This window comes from Alligator mississippiensis, chromosome 14, assembly GCF_030867095.1.
Source record: "Alligator mississippiensis isolate rAllMis1 chromosome 14, rAllMis1, whole genome shotgun sequence".
In the NCBI taxonomy this organism is placed as follows: domain Eukaryota; kingdom Metazoa; phylum Chordata; order Crocodylia; family Alligatoridae; genus Alligator; species Alligator mississippiensis.
The window spans coordinates 43,747,265-43,764,118 of NC_081837.1; the positions used below are offsets into that span (position 1 = coordinate 43,747,265).

The 16,854-nt window shown below is 45.6% G+C and overlaps 2 protein-coding genes across 6 annotated transcripts; both read right to left on the reverse strand.

Annotated features, from left to right (window-relative positions):
* Positions 1-457: 457 nt before the first annotated feature.
* C14H1orf74 (chromosome 14 C1orf74 homolog) lies at positions 458-2,724 on the reverse strand. Of its 3 annotated transcripts, none has more exons than XM_059717622.1 (2): positions 2,624-2,724; positions 458-1,922 (listed from the first exon to the last, which is right to left on the reverse strand). In XM_059717622.1, exon 2 carries the CDS (start codon positions 1,844-1,846, stop codon positions 1,046-1,048), a length of 801 nt encoding a protein of 266 aa, XP_059573605.1. In that variant the 5' UTR covers positions 1,847-1,922; positions 2,624-2,724; the 3' UTR covers positions 458-1,045. The 3 variants fall into 3 exon arrangements, with proteins under 3 accessions (XP_059573605.1, XP_019352508.1, XP_006275429.1); XM_019496963.2 differs by lacking the exon at positions 2,624-2,724 and adding an exon at positions 2,543-2,599; XM_006275367.4 differs by lacking the exon at positions 2,624-2,724 and adding an exon at positions 2,429-2,536.
* A 1,566-nt stretch (positions 2,725-4,290) lies between these two features.
* IRF6 (interferon regulatory factor 6) lies at positions 4,291-15,513 on the reverse strand. Of its 3 annotated transcripts, none has more exons than XM_006268079.4 (8): positions 15,084-15,513; positions 9,551-9,727; positions 8,873-9,077; positions 7,847-7,969; positions 6,514-6,660; positions 5,893-6,285; positions 5,295-5,413; positions 4,291-4,930 (listed from the first exon to the last, which is right to left on the reverse strand). In XM_006268079.4, exons 2-8 carry the CDS (start codon positions 9,722-9,724, stop codon positions 4,709-4,711), a joined length of 1,383 nt encoding a protein of 460 aa, XP_006268141.1. In that variant the 5' UTR covers positions 9,725-9,727; positions 15,084-15,513; the 3' UTR covers positions 4,291-4,708. The 3 variants fall into 3 exon arrangements, with proteins under 3 accessions (XP_006268141.1, XP_014456607.2, XP_059573085.1); XM_014601121.3 differs by lacking the exon at positions 15,084-15,513 and adding an exon at positions 14,601-15,033; XM_059717102.1 differs by lacking the exon at positions 15,084-15,513 and adding an exon at positions 14,327-14,558.
* Between the last annotated feature and the right edge of the window lie 1,341 nt (positions 15,514-16,854).

The following is a 16,854-nucleotide window of genomic DNA, read 5'->3' on the forward strand; positions in this document are numbered from 1 at the left end:
TTTGCTTATAAAAAAAAAAAAAAAAAAAAAAAGCTGAGGTAGAAAAACTGAAAAAAAGATGGGAGATGTTAAACCAGCTGCCTGAACAGGAAGAGAACACCCCCAACAATTGCATATACAGGCTCTACTCTATTTTAGAAATGTGCTGGGCAAACTTACAAAAGGCCACCAAAAATCTTCCTTATCTGGACACTTGCCTCAGTACTTCGACCGGAGTGCCTCCACCAACTCCTTTTATTTCACTCATCAAGTTCAAGCTTCCCATCAGCCTCCTTCACAGGTCTCACTTACCCAACCCCACCTCATCACCTTTGCTCATGAGTGTGCAAGGGGCAGGTCAGTGGACATACTTGCATTACTAATTCCCTGTAACAGCTGAGCTCTGTTGCTTTCAGAGCCGTGTCTCTCTGATGTAGACGTATATTTGCACTATTATTAGGAAGCAGATGACTCCATGTCCCAAAGGGCAAAACGTTTTATTTCATATTTATAGCAAACTTCATGTTTGAAGCACCGTGTCATTATTGAAATGTATTTGTCTTGACTATTCTTGACTGGCAAGTATTATCCTGGTTTTGCAGACTGAGACCCACCAAGTGGAACTAGTGGAAAACCTAGGAGGAGTCATGGTTTCCACGTTCTTATTCTTCCAGGCAGACTGCCACTGGGAGCAAGTGGCAAAGTAGCAGAGCTTCAATGGAGCTCGAATAGGGAATGGGACCAAGCTCAGTTGCACCTGGGAGGGGCTGCCAAGCTGAGCAGCTTACCATTCAGATCTGTTGAGTGTGGACAGACGGTGACAGCTGGGGTCACTTAAATTCAGGAGTGCATTCCTAGGAAAGGGAAAAACTTAAGCCACAAGTGGTAAGGGGAAGCAGAGGATCAGCAGGTTAGCACACTCCCCTTACCATTGCCTGTATTTTGAGCCTGTTTCGGCCAAACCCGAGGTAAGGTGTTCTGGGATGTAGGGATGAACCACAGGGACCTGGTATCCCCTACCACCCCTCCAAACCGAAGTGGCAAGGAATAACTAACTTTACTGTATTTACAGAGCAACAGCAGCTAGAGAAACCACCTCTGTTGAAACAAAGACATTTACAAAGTCGCTCTGTGAGCTAAACAGATCTTTCATATGTCCACACCATAAGTCCAGCTCCTCCTTCATAGCAGGATACAGGTTCTCTGGGACACTGAAGGAATAAATTCGGACTCTGAGATCCTTACTTATCCGAGGGCAAGAGGCCTGGACAGTGAAAACTCTCAGTGGAGTCAGAGACAAGCAATTTTCAAATCCCTTCTCTGCATTAAAGGCGTAGAAAGCAGGGTAGCCCAGGAGGACACCAAACATGGTGCACAGATTCCAATCAGCAGAGAAGATCTGACTGGTGGAGACTGGCTGGGATGCGACTCTCTCTGCCGCTTTAACATGAGCCAGTAGATCAGAAATGTGGCCTTTCAGAGAGTCCACATGTTCTGGTTCACAAGGCTGGGGGCATTTCCTAGATGCAGAGACATCGACGAGGAGGACTTTGTTCATGAGCAGCAGCGACTCCAGATGCAGCACTGTCTTCTCCAGGTTGAGAATCAAAATGTTGTCCGCTATGCTGAGGAGGTGCAGCGGATGCCTCGTCAGGCCCATGTCCTGGATCTGCCGCAAGTAGTTCTGGACCTGCTCGACTCCGACCGCATTATAATCGTACAGGAAAGCAGGTTTCAGTCCAGAAGCTACAGCTAAGATCTCCCCAGCCAGGTGCAAACATCCAGCAGGAGATAAGCCTTTCTTCTTCCCTCTTCTAAGGTTTTGCTGAGCTGCAGCAATTAGTAACCGAGGGGACAATGTTCCCATAGCACTGGCTTGGCTGCTCAACAGAGAAATTTTGCATTTCTTTCCCCATCAGCTGTTCTGCTGCTCTAGTCACCTCCTGAAAGACACCAAAACGAGCAGTAAGATTAATGGAAGAGAGACTCAAGGTTTTTCTTAGCTTCAAAGTTATATTGAAATGTACAGCATTCATTCCTAAAAAGGAAGTTACAGAGAACCCTCCCTCCTTCCCCCACATGCATGCACAACCAAGCATCTAGCCCAACTCTCCAACACCCCCCACCAGCTTACAGAACAGACCCCATGTACACACACGTCATAGCAAACAGATCCTGGCAGTTATGCCACCCCTTTGGTGTGCAGGGGGCGCTGGCACAGGGCTTAATGCAAGGTTGCAGTTTGAAAACCTAACAGGCTTGGAGAAAAAGCCCAAATCACCAAGCTGCAAATAAGACATAGCCCCAGCAAGCTGACAGCATGCTGAATTACAATCCAGGAGCCATGCAGCGGTGCTCAGGAGCTGCACGTCAGCTGCTTGTCTCTCTTCCTTATTCCCCCCTGGCAAAGCAGGGAAGAGGGGGGATAAAAGGAGGAGCAAAGGGTTACCTCTTTATCTTCCTCTCCAAAAACATTTAAATAAATCAATCCCCCGAGGGGAGGATCAAGCAGTGAGCTCCCCCCTCCCCCACGCCAGGCAGCAGGGATCCGGCCCTATCCCACCCTGCAGGCAGCCAGCACCAGGGGAAGGGGCTTGCTTTGCTTCCCACACGTGCAAACCCACGCCGGTGCATGCAAACTTGCCCAGGAGCCGAGGGCACCCCCGGGGACACCAGCCCTGCTGCGGGAGGAGCCTGCATCAAGCCCGGGTTCCGCTTCCCCGGCCGCCCTCTTATCAGCTGATGCAAGGAGGCAGGGCTCCCCCTCCCGCCCTTAAAGGCACAAGCTGCAGCTCTGGGCGTAGATAGCCCTGCCTCTGCCTGCAAGAAGCTAGGGGTGGGGTCCGGGCAGAAGCAAGCAAGTAAGCTCTGCATCTGCATCTGCATCTGCATCTGCATCTGCATCTGCATCTGCATCTGCATCTGCATCTGCATCTGCATCTGCATCTGCATCTGCATCTGCATCTGCATCTGCATCTGCATCTGCGGTTGCAGCAAGGGAAGCTGAGGCTTGATGTTAGGGAAACTCTCTGTCACTAGGAGGGTAGTAAAGCACTGAAATAGGTTACCCAGAGAGTCTCCATCCTTGAAGGAGATCAAGCCATGGCTAGACAAAGGCTTGGCTGGGATGTTCTAGTTTGGGATGATTCTGCTGGGACTAGGGGGTTGCACTAGATGTTGAGGTCCCTTTCAACCCTCGTTGTCTAGAGAAGAAGAGGAAAAAATAGAGGGCATAAAGGCGTCCAGTTTCGTATCAACAGAGGACCGAGGACAGAGTAGCAGAAAACCAGCATGTCCTCTGTGATGGCCACCCTGCCCTCTCAGTACTGTCCCCCATGCAGCGTTTTATTATGAGACCCACTTTTTTTTTTCTTTAAAGTGGATTAAAAATGTTTAAAGAAGCAGGTACTTAAAATGTGCTGGGATGTGTAGGGTTCAAGGCAGCTGTCATTTGTCAAGCCACCCATGATATACAGCACTTGGGCGAGGCATGCATACAAAAAATAATAAAAGTGCATTAAATATGCGAGTTGTGAATTGTGTTTGGCAGTACAAAGACCATTATTCCTTTCTTGCCAACATTTTCTGTAAAGTTCAACTTGCCTAGCTGAAAACCTAGACAGAAAGGAAGCAAATTACCTTTAGCGGTCCTGGTTTCTGTGTGCTGTGATCATGTGAGCAAATAACACCTTTTAGAAAACAGAACTGCTAGCACGTGATTTACAGGAACTCCAGCTGTGGCACACATCCTACACGGTTCCCTCTCTCACGCACATCTATAATTGCATCATAATATGACATCCAGACATGAAAGAGTACATACTCTTAAGTAGCCATGGACAATCAGATGCACAATGCAATGCAACGCTCACCTAAAACAGCTAAGTAAAAGGAAAACAGGTAATAGTTAGAGAGCAGCTTCCTTTAGAAAAAGGCGTTAAGTATTTGGGCACGGAGCACAACTGCAGTTAGGTAGTGAAATAACTTTATTATTAATTGCCTAAAGCACACTGGATATTTCTCCCTTTCACATAAAGAGAAGTTTATAGTATTGACTCCTTTGAAACACTGGCTTAAAAGACCTCATATAGCAACACTAAAATGCCATGACAACGGCCCAGATTTTACCTTTACCTTCTTCAGAACTGCATTACACCAACAACTGTAATATTCAGCTTCAAGTTTTAATGTTGAGTTTAATGTTGACTAATTGGTTGGGTTCAAAGAAATAGTGTCACTTAGTGTAAAACGTGATAGTAAACAAAGAAAGCACCAGCCAGCCGCTAGCAGCTAGAGAACAATAAAAAATAATGAGTTTTTTCTCTCTTATTTTATTTCTTAAAGCAGTTTAATGGAAAGTAGAAAATCGTTTGACAGACACTTAAGAGAATTAAAATTGTTTACATTGATCTAGTAGTTATACACAGCCTGTCAATATAGGCGTTTTAATGAAATAGTCCAAAATGAGACACATATATAGTAGATTGCACAAGCAATCTACTGTGAGATGAGAGAGAGAGAGACAGTAACTAAAGATGCTGCCCCTAAAGCTTTTCAATTTACACTTCCAAAAAGTGAATTCCATCTAGTGTTGAAATCTGACCATCTGCATACAGGATTTTCACAGGTTTGATTTTAATACAGGCAAGGCACAAATTAAGATTATCCTTTGATATGTACAGATAAGAAACTGGGGAGTAAAGCAGCTATAAGCCGGAGACCAAACATGTCATTGTGCTGGGAGCGGTTGAGTAATCTGCATATTTGGGGCCGGCATTGGCCAGGTATCTTGGTGGGTCTGCAGGAGGCGGTACAGCTGTTTCAAATGGGCAACGATGTTGTCCTTAATATCCGGCGTGGAGATCTGAAGCCTCACGCTGCCACTGTCGAAGGAACGTGTGAAGTCGCCCGAAAACATTTCATAAATCATCCGAGCTACAATTGGAATGACCTGTTTAAAAAAGAAACCTTGGTTATTTCAGCCTAATTAAGATGATAACCCAAGCAGCACAGTAAATTTGCAAAGTCCTCAAGTACACTGGGAATCTCCTGTATTGGAGAAGCGATCTGCAGAACAATTTCACGAAAAGCTGAGCTGTGGTTTAGACACTGAAGCATCCCACGTCAGTGAAAGCTGATTTCATTCCACTTGGATTTCAAAGCCAAAAAATCCCTGCCAATTTTCAGTTCAGGTTTCTCTGCTATGGACTGTGCTGAAACGGAGAAAAACCTGCTGAAGCAAAAAAGTCTCCACTGGATTCAGCTGCTCGTTCCACGCGTGCCCTGGCACATCTGTGCAAGGCAGTAGCTCTTACCTGCACCACAATCAGCTTTCTATCTCTAGGTTTTCCATCCGGCCATTCTTCCCCAAAACAGAAGTAGATCTCAAAGGGGGGCTGTTTTTCCATCTGTCCTTTCTGATGAGCAATCAGCTCTACGAAAAAAGGCAATGTGGTAAATGTGGTATATTCCCAATGTGGATCCAATGTCATTCTCTACCATCTCAATTGGGTATTTAGTATAACCTAGGTCAGTATCTCCAACCCATGTATTCCAGAGCCAATCTACCTCCAGCAGCTGATCGCAGTTCTTGTTTTCTACCCCCATGCAAAAGTTGTACTAGCCACCAATACATATCAATGAGATGAACAAGGAACCTATTATCTGGCAGATAATCTCTTTGCTTTTTCTTTCTCATCCTGTAACTGAGCCAAAAATCCACTGAGGTCAATGGAAAGGCTCCCATTTACTTCAGATGAGCCTAGAAATGGGTGCTACGTGTACAGATCATCACCAAAGCAAGGAGGAAGAGTACCAGTTGCAAACCCCAGTCTTGATTTTCCAGGTTAAGTGCTGGCCAAGGGGCAGAGCCAGTAATCAAAGTGGTTGCTCAGCATTAAAAAAGGTACCTACCACTTAGAAATGTTTCCAGACAGAAGAGTTTGACTTTCTTTTGCCTCTCAATCAGGTTTGGTGTGGTGGACGAAGGGGCACATGGTCCAGACCAGTACACCTTGCACTGACATAGCCGGATGGCATAGATGGCATGGCCACTGACCTCCAGAATCAGTCCCCTGTCCATGACATCTAGCAGCCGACTTGTGAAAATCTTTTGCTTTTCATTGGTGATCTGTTCTGTTCCTGGAAACTTTACTTGCTCCAGACTAATAGGTCCAAACAGCTCTTCCTGGTCTGGCATAGGACCCAATTCTCCGTAGAACAGCCTGCATCCCTGGGGATTGCTGACAGTTGAGGTTGGCCCAGTCTCTTTTCCTCGATATTCAAACTTGATTTCTAGATCTGTCACTAAGAGAGAAAATCATTAAAATGGCTTTCTTGGTGTTTAAAAACCCCTGTAGGGAGAGGCTAATGTAGGAAGAACGGTGCAATGCAAGAGTTGCAGAAGTGCATTTTAAATACATATGGTCCTGTATGCTGAAGTGTATGACATCAAATGTGGTAGAAAACAACAAAGAAGCCGCTTCTTTTCCAGTTCCAGTGACAGGTGCTCTATACATCCATATACATACGTACTTGGGAGAGAGCTAATCCAGAGCTCAGGGGAGCTGAAGAAGTCATGCTGCAGAGTACTTGGGGGCATCTCCATATCTACCGGTTCATTCTTGGACCACGCCGCTTCAGTGCTGCAACTTTCTACACTGGCTGGAGCCATCGGGGAATCTACAGAGAAGAACCAGGCAAACTAAGTGTACTTTAAAAACTCACACCTTTCTTAACTGACTCAATAGTTAGTGCATGTTTATTATCAATGGGGCAGATTAATCTGTATATTCTGGCATGCAACTAGCTAGAATGAATTTTACCATTAGTTTTCCATACTGTCAAATATAGGCACGAATAAAAAATGTGTTCTCTTTTTTTTATTCTACAGTTACCCTGTTAAATGCAGCAGCTCCTAGTAAGACCAAAGTTGGTGTCAAATCACAGAGCCACAGACCGTATCAAATATGAACAGTGCCCCTTCCCCCTCCAAACAACACCAGAATTGTTGGTATTGAGCTGCACTGATCATCGCCAAGGAACAACGAGGGAGTTCAGTGTGTAGACCCATTTGGGCTTCAGCTGTCCAATATCACCAAAAGATGTGTCAACAGGCTGGCTATCAGGCACCTCTCTGCAGAGAACTGGACTAAACAAACGTGATGCACACAAATCTAGATAGCCCCCTTCAACGGTAGCCTTCAGCGTGCATTCTGAAAGCACTACTGGAAGAGGCAGTAAAATGTACTGATTTGAGCTGTGGCTAACGCTTTAAATGTCTTTATTTGAAAAAGTGACAGCAACTGTTGAAAAACAAATGAAAAAGCAGTTCAGGTCATGGGTTAGCATACCGGAAGGGTAGAGCTCCATTGCATCTCATCTAACCAGCTTGTCTAGAGAGCTTTAAACCTCAGTCTGACCCCTAGCAAACTGCTACACAAGAGTATTTAAATACTGAGCCAACACTACTGTTTAAACTTGTTAAGCCATAACCTAGGTGAAGAAAATATAGCCGTCTGAATAAAAGATGGCTCCGTTATTATATTTAAGCCTGACATATACAACGAGGGATTCTTTGACTGACTTTTATAGAACAGGCAGTTATCATTTCAATAAAGCTTATTTAGGGGAATCGCATTGACTATAGATATAGGAGACAAAGTTATCTGTCCATGAGGGAACAGCATGGCTGCTTTAATAGACTTCTGAAAGGAGCCCAGGGGTTAAGGAGAAGGTCACCCGGAAACAATTAAGGAATTTTAGTTCATCAAGACTGTGGTAAAAAAACCCAAACCTGTTGATTACATACGCATGCTGATTTACAAGTCAGTACCAGCATGGATACATCACATCCTATTGTACTAACCATTAATATTAAGAAACGGAAAAGTGTCCTGTATGGGGATATGCTGAGATGGATTTAATTCTTCTTCTTCCTCATCATCAAGGTCATTATCTTTCTCATCCCAGGGAGCAGAGCCAGTGGACCCTAGAGAGAAGCAGGCATTGAAAACACACTGAACTGTCTGGACACTGAAAAAAGGAAGATACGAGACATCGGTCTCCCTTTCACTGCTGCTCAGACACAGCAGATGCAAGAGATCCCCTTCTCGTAAGGAATTTAGTTAAAGCTTAAATTTCAAGGTACTGGGCAAAAGTGATTCCTAGAGTAACTCCATAGTGTCAACTTTTCCTAATTTAAACACACTTTTTTTCTAATTCACTGTGTTCCATTTATCCTAAATGTTTTCAGGGTTCAGCATTAAACAGTGAAGCCACCTTCCAACTATCAGGACACACAAATGAATTCTCAATTGTTTCTGGATTGTGAATTTTTTTGTTGCTTCAACGGTTCTGTTCACAGCTTTCGCCCTGGTAGAACAATACCCGAACCGAGCGGTGAGTCCACAGTGAAACACAGGATGCCACTAAAATAGTGGATGGCATCAGTTTTGAACAACCTGCGGGACTAAGAGCACGTGTCCTCTGGTGAGAAACTGCAGTACATTCACTGCAAAAACCCATTGTTTGCATGCTACAATATCAAATATTAATTTATGAGCAGAAAGGAAGTTTGACACACGGCTATACAAACTACTGAAGCTTGATTTCAGAAGTAAGAGGCAGACGGAGAGAAGCCTTGCCAAGGACAGTGCAGCATTTAACAAACATCATTCGAAATAATGAGCTAACTCCATTACTACCCATAATGCCACAGCTAAATGTGGGCTTTAAATCTTTTAATTGGCTTTGTCAAAGAGCCTCCACTTGACCTTAAAGTTTTAAACTGTTTGCAGAGGTAGCTTAGTTGTTAATATGAATCGGAGAAAACAGGCACATGCACTGGACTGATACCTACTTAGTAACCAGCACTGTGTCACCAAGCCCTCACCTGGATTAATGATTGATCCCTGGGACTGCGGGATATCGCACACTTCGTAAATTTTAATAGGGTTCATGGGCACCTCTTTGGTTCCATCGTACATCAAGTTGAATTCCCGGCTTTTGTTGAGAGCACATCGGAGCTGGGCTTTCCATTTTGCAGGGTCTGGCTCATCGACTCCTTCCTGATACTTTCCCGTTTCCACGGCCCATGCCTGGAGGCAAAGTGCACCAGGCTCAGTTAAGTCCTGCTGTTGTTCCAGTTTTGATCAAGAGTCAAAGTTTCTAAGCAAATCTACTGGAAAGTGTGTTGTCTCTTTCAGGGGAAGTCTCACCTACAACACTTTTTATGGCAGTAGCAATCAGAGCATTTTTTGTTCCCCCGCGTTATCTTTTTTTTTTCCTAACACAAAATAAAAACAAAGATGAGCCCCAAATTTTAAGAGTCACTAGTGACTACATGCATTCACAACTGGAGGCCTGTTAAGAAAGCTTAATTTGCATATGGTTACTGCTCAGAGGTACCAAAAAAGACCACTGCTCATTTTGACGATGTGGGCCTTAGTTTGTTGCGTTTGAAGGAAATGGTTTAAACAGGGGGTGAGAGAAGCAGTAGTCAAGAAACTAATTAAATCCAACAAACTCAAAGGATCTTAATACTGTGTGTTCATATTTCCCCCTGCCCTACCTTAAAGATGGTGTTCTCCTCTTCGTGCTGAGGACTGTGTCGTGTTGCATGCTTCCAGGGGATCTGAAATCGCTTTACTTCCCGATTTAGCCAGACAAGGCCTGGGTACAGACCACTGTCTACCTGCGCTACCAGCCAGGGTTTCAAACGAACTCTCCGTGGGTGCAGTGCCATTATCTACAAAAAGACACAAAACAACAAAACAAGGCAACCTCAAGAAAAAGTTCAGGCTTTGCTTTTCTGATTAATTTAGCATAGTCTCAAGACACTGAGTAAAGGAAATTGAACTGGGCAGTTCAAATGTGCTGGAGAATTTTCAGGTTTCTTATTTAAAAGCATATCTTGAATAGCCATTAGGTTTAGCCAGATTATGGATTTAGTAGAAAGTGTTACTAACCTGTCACTCAAAAAAGGGCTATTTAAACCCTTTTAACATAGTTTAGGTAAAGTCACTTGAAGACCAGTGCCCCATTACATCAAGAGCTAGAGGTAGGTAGAAGTCGGTCTGTAACATGTCAGTAATTATGCGGTGTCAGGGATTAACTCCACTCCAAAAGCATGCTGTCAAATTTGTTATGCAAAGAGTCCGTAGGAGGAACAGCCCAAATAACCTCTGATCAAATTATTCGGCAGTCACAGAGGTCTTTTCCCTCCCACGCACAATTTAAATAAGTCCTAAACAGGAAGAGTTAGTATGTCTCTCAAAGGGGGCAATTGTGCATGGAGAATAAAAAGAATACTTACAAAGATTTCATTTCAAAGTAATTTCACCTCTTCACATATGGTAATTTGCAAATCAATCCTGTAAGTAGAAGTCCTTCACTGATACCCTCACCTATGTCATGCAATAACCTGAATTAACAGATGCATTTGTAGGCTTCTCTGTCTCTCTAGCTCTGGGAGGGTGTTTGAAAACAGTATGCTGTCAGATAGACGCCTTCTGCAGTATACCTGTAGCCTGTTCAATGTAACCACGATTTAGGGCTACAAAAAGACGAAGATGTCTCACAGCTCCAAAACTAGCCAAAGAAATACTTAATGCCGCCATTCGGGAAGAAGACAAGTCCCCTGACTCAGTTTTGGTTGCTTGTCTAGATGCTCATGCTTGTACCACGCTCGTTATGACACACACAACCATCCAACTTCAGCTGAGCAGTACTTCTCATCCCAACTTTCACCAATAAGGAAATTCAGCTTCCCCCTCCAACCGAAGGCTCCCTTAATGAAAGAGGGGATGCTTTTTCCAAGCACAATGCAGCAGTACCACTGAATTTACCTCCCTAGAATTTAATCCCATTGCTAGAGCATGTAGGTGTAAAATATTCCACTAGTGAAATGACCGGCCTTTGCTGGCACGCAAAGATGCACACAACTTTCTGGCTGATATCCGTTTGCTAATCAGCTCTCTTTACCTTAGATCCGCAGTTCCCAGGCTACACTGGTTCGCTATAACCTTCTTAACAACTGCTACGTTGCGAATTAAGGCAACACCAAGTTTACGGTGTGAGAACCCCTACCCTAGGCAAAGCAAGGCACACGCTTGAACACAGTCTCACAGCTCATCCTTTGACCCTCCCCACCTCTGAAACCTGGCTAAGTTCAAGGCGTTTTTTTTTAACTTGTGCTCTCTGCTAGAAACCATCCGTAGCCATCTAGCACAGCAGGCTTTGGGGATTGAGAGTTACCCTTGGCCTACCAACATATCTCAGGTCACACCAAGATGAAAAACAGTAGCCTGAGGTTAATTAAACTACAGACCATTTAAAGAGATTAAAGTTAGCATGTCTACCATTACTAGTTTGCTAGACCCAATTTCCAGTCTGTAGTCTCTATCAGACAATCCTCCTTTCCCTTCACCAGCACGTTCTGCATACACTTGAAGACATGGAGCCCAGATGTGATTTGAGAATGCTTTTCAAATTGTAAAAGAGAAGACCGTGATTCTAAACCAAGACCGACAGCATTGCCAGGACTTTTGCTGCTTCATTTCAAAAGTTATCATTAGTACCTCGGGAAATGCACATTCCCTTCAGCGTACGCAGCAAAAGGACCGCAGGTCTGAAAAACCTGAAAGGAAATCTCACTTACTTCCGGAGTGAGACTGGCTTGATTTTCACTGCCAAAGCAGAGAAATGCTAACATCTGAGAGAGCACACGATACAATACAGACTGAATTAACGGGAGCGGCCACTCCTAACCCAAGCGCCTCGTAACCTTCCTGACAGCTGTTCCCAGCATAAAGGAAGAGCAAAGCAGAGCATTAAGACACATCAGTGGAGTGCTATATTTGCTGCTCACCTCTCAATAGTGATGGTTACCAGACCTTTTCTACACTAAGGACATTTTGTACCAATTTCCTATCAGAATCGGTACAGTAGTGGCTTGGCAAGCCCTGGGTTGGAGGATTGCCCCTACCATGCTCACGGATGGGTCTTGATCCCTTGGCTAAGATCAAACGAGACTGGGAGCATCTGAACCCCAAAGCCTCCAGGCCTGGAGCTTGCCCATAGGATGCCTGCCTGGATCTGGGAGGGCGGGAGGATTGAAATACTAGTAGTTTGCACTAGCTAGTGAATCTAAAGTACTGGTGACGGCAGTGGGAAGGTATGAAAACAAGCCTAGATGCAGCCACTGCAGGTGCAACCTGGAGACCGGGAGGCTGCACAGCATAACTGAGAGGGGAGAGTCTGGTCCTGCCAGATCTGTAGCACTAACGATGGTGAACAAGCAGGAAAGTTTGACTCCGGATCCAACGCTAAGATTGCAGGGCTAGGAGTAACACCGTCGATTAGTTTATTGTGTCCGCAGTTTCCAGTACAGACTGACGTGACCGTATTGTTCCCGTTCTGAAGATCTTAGAGCCCAGTGGGGAATTATTGAGAAACTAATTTATGCAGTTTTTGAAGCAGAATTCCACTTGAACCTTCTGGGGTAACAGGCACCTTTGAGTGCCATTTACTGCACGCAAGTTCAGCATGGCGCTCAAGTTTCTTGCATGCTTCCACTGTGATCTTCTAGTGCACTCCCTCTGAGGCTATTCTTGACTATTCACTTCATCCAGAAAGAGCACACACCAAGTGCAGATGCTTCCTCAGCCTGACAAAGGGTATTTATACCCAAAAGCTTGCAAAGAAGATTATTTCCATTTTTTGAGTTGGTCTAATAAAAGATACCAGATTTACAAAAGAACTTTGTCTCCCTCTTAGAGGAGTTTGAGTCTTTTATCTTTTTTTTTCCCCTTGCCTGAAGCAAGCAGATTTGTCCTAGCAGGCCAATAGCACCAAGCACTAAGAACCTGCAAGATGAAGCAGGATTCACATGAAAGCAGAGACAGGCACAGCCACTGCATCCTCTCATACCTGACCTCCATGGCTGCTCATAGGCCTACCTGTTGTTGTAACTGCGCTAGTGTGCATTTCTCCTCTCTGGCATATCCCCAATCTTTAACTGACGTCTTGCTAGCAGCCCCTTACAGACCTTCTTTTCTTCTTAGGTGGAGAGCAGTGACTCAAAGGTGAAACTGGGTTTCGAGAGAGCAAGCCGTACATCACAGTTCAGTTTCAGTGAATCAGAAGGGCAAGTAGGAAATTCCCTTCTCCTGGCTGCCCACGCAGCCCAGTGTTATTCCTAATTTTAGAAAGCCTAGTTTTCATCCTGTGCCAAGGTTTTCTGATTGTTTGAAGGTTTGGAGGTTTTCAGCAAACACTGAAAATATAAAATACTGCATTCCTTTGGGGCCTTTCAATCGGATCCTAAAGGGATTTGCAAACTTGTCATACAGAAATCACGTTCAGTGCTGAAACGCATCCACTTCTGGGATAAAGCACGGCAACTGTTTGCTCCTGGTATAAACCAAGTGACAATAAACTGAGGAAATGCCCTCGGCATCTGCATTTCTGGGTTGGATATGTATGAAGGAGACTGGTGGACCTGCTGTTGAGTTGGCACTACAGTAATAACAGTGATAACAGTAGCTGCTACACTGTCATTTCCCCCCCATCTCACATTGTGGTGATGGCCTCAAACAGGTGAAAATCAGACAAATACCGGTGTAGACTACCCACTGCCCCAACTCTTTTGAAGCACCCGTGCTACAACTTGGCGTGAAACATCTCCCAGCTCCTCTGAACCTCAGTGCAAAACCATGCATGTGCTCTTGTGAATTGGCTGTGACTGTTGCCCAGAAACTCCTGGGCTGCTGTACCTTACTGTTAGGTTACCGCATTTCCAGTTCCAAAAAAAGGACACCTGTCACGCGGGAGGAGGGAGGGGTATATGACCGTGGGAAGGCAGCGATATGTCAGTGCTTTGCCTCTGCCCATTTTGTTGCCCCTCTCTCCCAAGCCGCAGCCCCCCCTACCAGCCTGACCCCCAGCCCCCAGCCCTGCCAAACAGCAGTACCCTGCCCCTCTGAGCCATGCTGGTGCCCCTCACTCCCAAACTGCGGCCCCCTCGTCCCTGCTTGTTCCCCTCACTCCCAACCTGTAACCCCCTGGCACTGGCAGGGCCTCATCCTCCCAACCCACAGCCCCCCCACCCCTCCTGATGCCCCTCACTCCCAAGCCACAGCCCCCAGTCCTGCTAGTACCCCTCACTCCTGGCCCACAGCCCCCTGCTCTCCCCAGCCCTGCCCCTACGAGCACAGGCACTGACTCTGCTGCACCTTGGACCAACTGCCCCCACAAGCCCCCCCACCCTGCCCCACACACACATGCATGCATCCCACCCCCAGCCCCCAAGTCCTGGCCCTCCAACCCCTGTCCCCCACAGCCTTACCTGTATCCAGCTGCTGGGGCTGCTCCCACCCCGCTACCTGGCTGCATGCGGGCCATGTGTGTGTGAGCCCTGCCTCCAATCTTCCTACCCCCGCCCCAAGCAGCTGCTTGCTAGGGCAAGCTGGGAAGTGCTGGGAAAAACTTTGAAGCTGAGCAGAGCAAAATCCCGAACATTTGATTATATTGTTTAAAAACCCACCCGGACGGAGATCAGAGGGTCTAAAAAGAGGACATGTCTGGGAAAACCGAGATGTTTGGTAACCCTAGTAACTTACTGTGCCGTTCTCGTTGCCAGCAGAGGCAGAAGTGATTATGATGGAGGTGCCAGACTCCCCAGGCTCCCCGCCCAGTGCAGTATCCTGAATTTCCATCGAGCGTCAGCACAGCTTGCAGAGGCATGTACTCTCAGCAAGGAACGGAGGGGAAGGGAGCAGTCTAGGTGACCTAACGCCAGCTTCCCATGCTCCTGGCTGCGAAACACAGCAGTTTCTCAGCTACTGTCACTCCTGATAACAGATGGCTCATCTGGTAGAGCATGTAGTCAGACTTTATCTATTCCTTTGCAGCTTAGTCACCCAACAAGGGTGCTCACAATGGCATTTTAGATCTTTGCTCTATACGTGTCATTCTGCACAGGATTGGTCATTTGCTGGGAGTGAGTCCTTCCTTACTGCACAAAGTTAGTTACTTTGCAATGACACACTTCCTTAGAGATTTGGCAGTTTTTTGTCTGTTTAAAAATGATTACATCTACTTACCTTTGCATCTATTTGCACAGTTGAAGTAGAGAGGAAAAATCTTTTGGATGATTATAAGAAGAAGAGATGATTCCAGCAAGCGATACAATAGCTATCTAAAGAAAACTCTGGTATGTCTCAAGTCTGCAAGGTAAAAGATCCAAACAGCTGGGAATACGTGCAGCATCCACGAGTTTTCACTCCAGGAGCCCGAGTGCCAAATTAGCAACAGGCAGTCGGGAGAGTCAGCAGCGGCAGAGAAGTCTCAAGAATAAACACAGGGAAGACATTTTCTGCCTTGGAAGCAGATGACTATTCCCAGGAGGCAAAACAAAAGTATGCAGTGAGGAAATCCAGTATCCCAGGCATGTGGGATCTTGTTCTGAGCTCACAGTAGACAAACCCCCAGATAACAGCCTCTTTGCAAACAGAACAGCAGAAAATGGTGGATTGCTTCACACCTATCACCGGCACCAAAACTTCCCCCTACTGTAACCTGTGCTGCACGGTGTTTTGAGCTCTTTATTAGGAGAGAGTGCAGTCCTTCCTACCCAGGGAAAATTACCTCACTCGGTAATTTTAGCCTTCAGTTAATGCACAAAAGCAGCCATTTAGCAATCTGCTTTGTGTTTCTGCATTTCCAGAGATGCCCTGAATGATTTTAGACAAGTCCTGAGGCTCAGTTTCCTGATCTGCGGGCGGTGACTAAAGCTCTCCACAAGCGGCAGTGAGTTATCACCTTCATTTTGTACATTTGTGACTGTATCACGACCATCACAGTAGTAAAGGTTAGCACATGCATAAGCACCTACAGAATCGAGGCTTAAATTTATTGGACCAACTTCATCCCTGCACATGAAAAGAGATATAACTTGGGTTTCTCTGCACCACGGTGTCCTGCGGCACTTCTGGGAGATTGACCTGGCATTTGGCTAGGGGAAAGTAGCTTTCATTTCTCTGGGGACCCCACTTGCACTCATACACCTGGTGTGGTGAGTTTGTTCTCTCCTCTGCACTCTTTAGTGAAGCAGAGCGCCTGAATACTCTTGACACCTGGTTATGGGCCTGCAAGCCTTCACTTATGTGTACAGTTCATAGAGTTCAGTGGGGCAACTCTCATGAGAAAAAGGGCAGCGGGAGTGAGAAAGGAGCTATGGAGCCAGGCCTCTTTCATGCTATCTTTATAGCTCTCTGGTCTCTCTGCCTACTTCAGCTGTCCAACCATGTTCTTCCATAACATTATAAACCCCCATCTCCAGCCCAAACTGCACCCATCAGCTGTTAGTTTAATGCTTATGACCCTTCTTCCTATTATTAGCACCTGTGGAGTCCATTGTTTCCAATTAAAGCTGGCCCAATCCTCTTAAGAAGGAATCCTATCTGCACATCAAGATGGCTTTAGCACATTTATACGGACAGGTCACTCTTCTTCACCCCAGCTATCACAGAGAGACAGACTGGACTCCAGACCTGGTACAGAAATGTCACACACAGAAATGAAGGCATGATCTTTGAGAGGGATGCGCTAGATTGTAAGCTGTCTGATACAAGGCTCAGTGTTTTCTTCTAAGTCCAAAGAGCGCCTGACTCGAAGGACTTTGATCTTTGATCGGGGTCCTTACATGGTACCTTTATAATCAGAACAAGAGATAGCAATTCCGTTCTAAGCAGTCCAAGTTCTTTCTCTCACTGGGATAGACTTTATCAGAGCATGAGGTACACACAGATTTGGGGTAAATCTGTGAGGAATTATTTCTTGCTCAAAATATATTTTTCTTTTTCTAAAAATATT

Excerpts from the sequence above, each read along its gene's own strand:
- C14H1orf74 (XM_059717622.1), bottom strand. The coding sequence starts at position 1,846 with ATGGGAACATTGTCCCCTCGGTTACTAATTGCTGCAGCTCAGCAAAAC.
- IRF6 (XM_014601121.3), bottom strand. The coding sequence starts at position 14,696 with ATGGAAATTCAGGATACTGCACTGGGCGGGGAGCCTGGGGAGTCTGGC. Across the intron at positions 9,078-9,550 it reads AGGAGAACACCATCTTTAAG|GCATGGGCCGTGGAAACGGG; the intron begins GTAGGGCAGGGG and ends CTTTGCCTCCAG. Across the intron at positions 4,931-5,294 it reads GAAAGCTGATTGTGGTGCAG|GTCATTCCAATTGTAGCTCG; the intron begins GTAAGAGCTACT and ends TTTTTTAAACAG.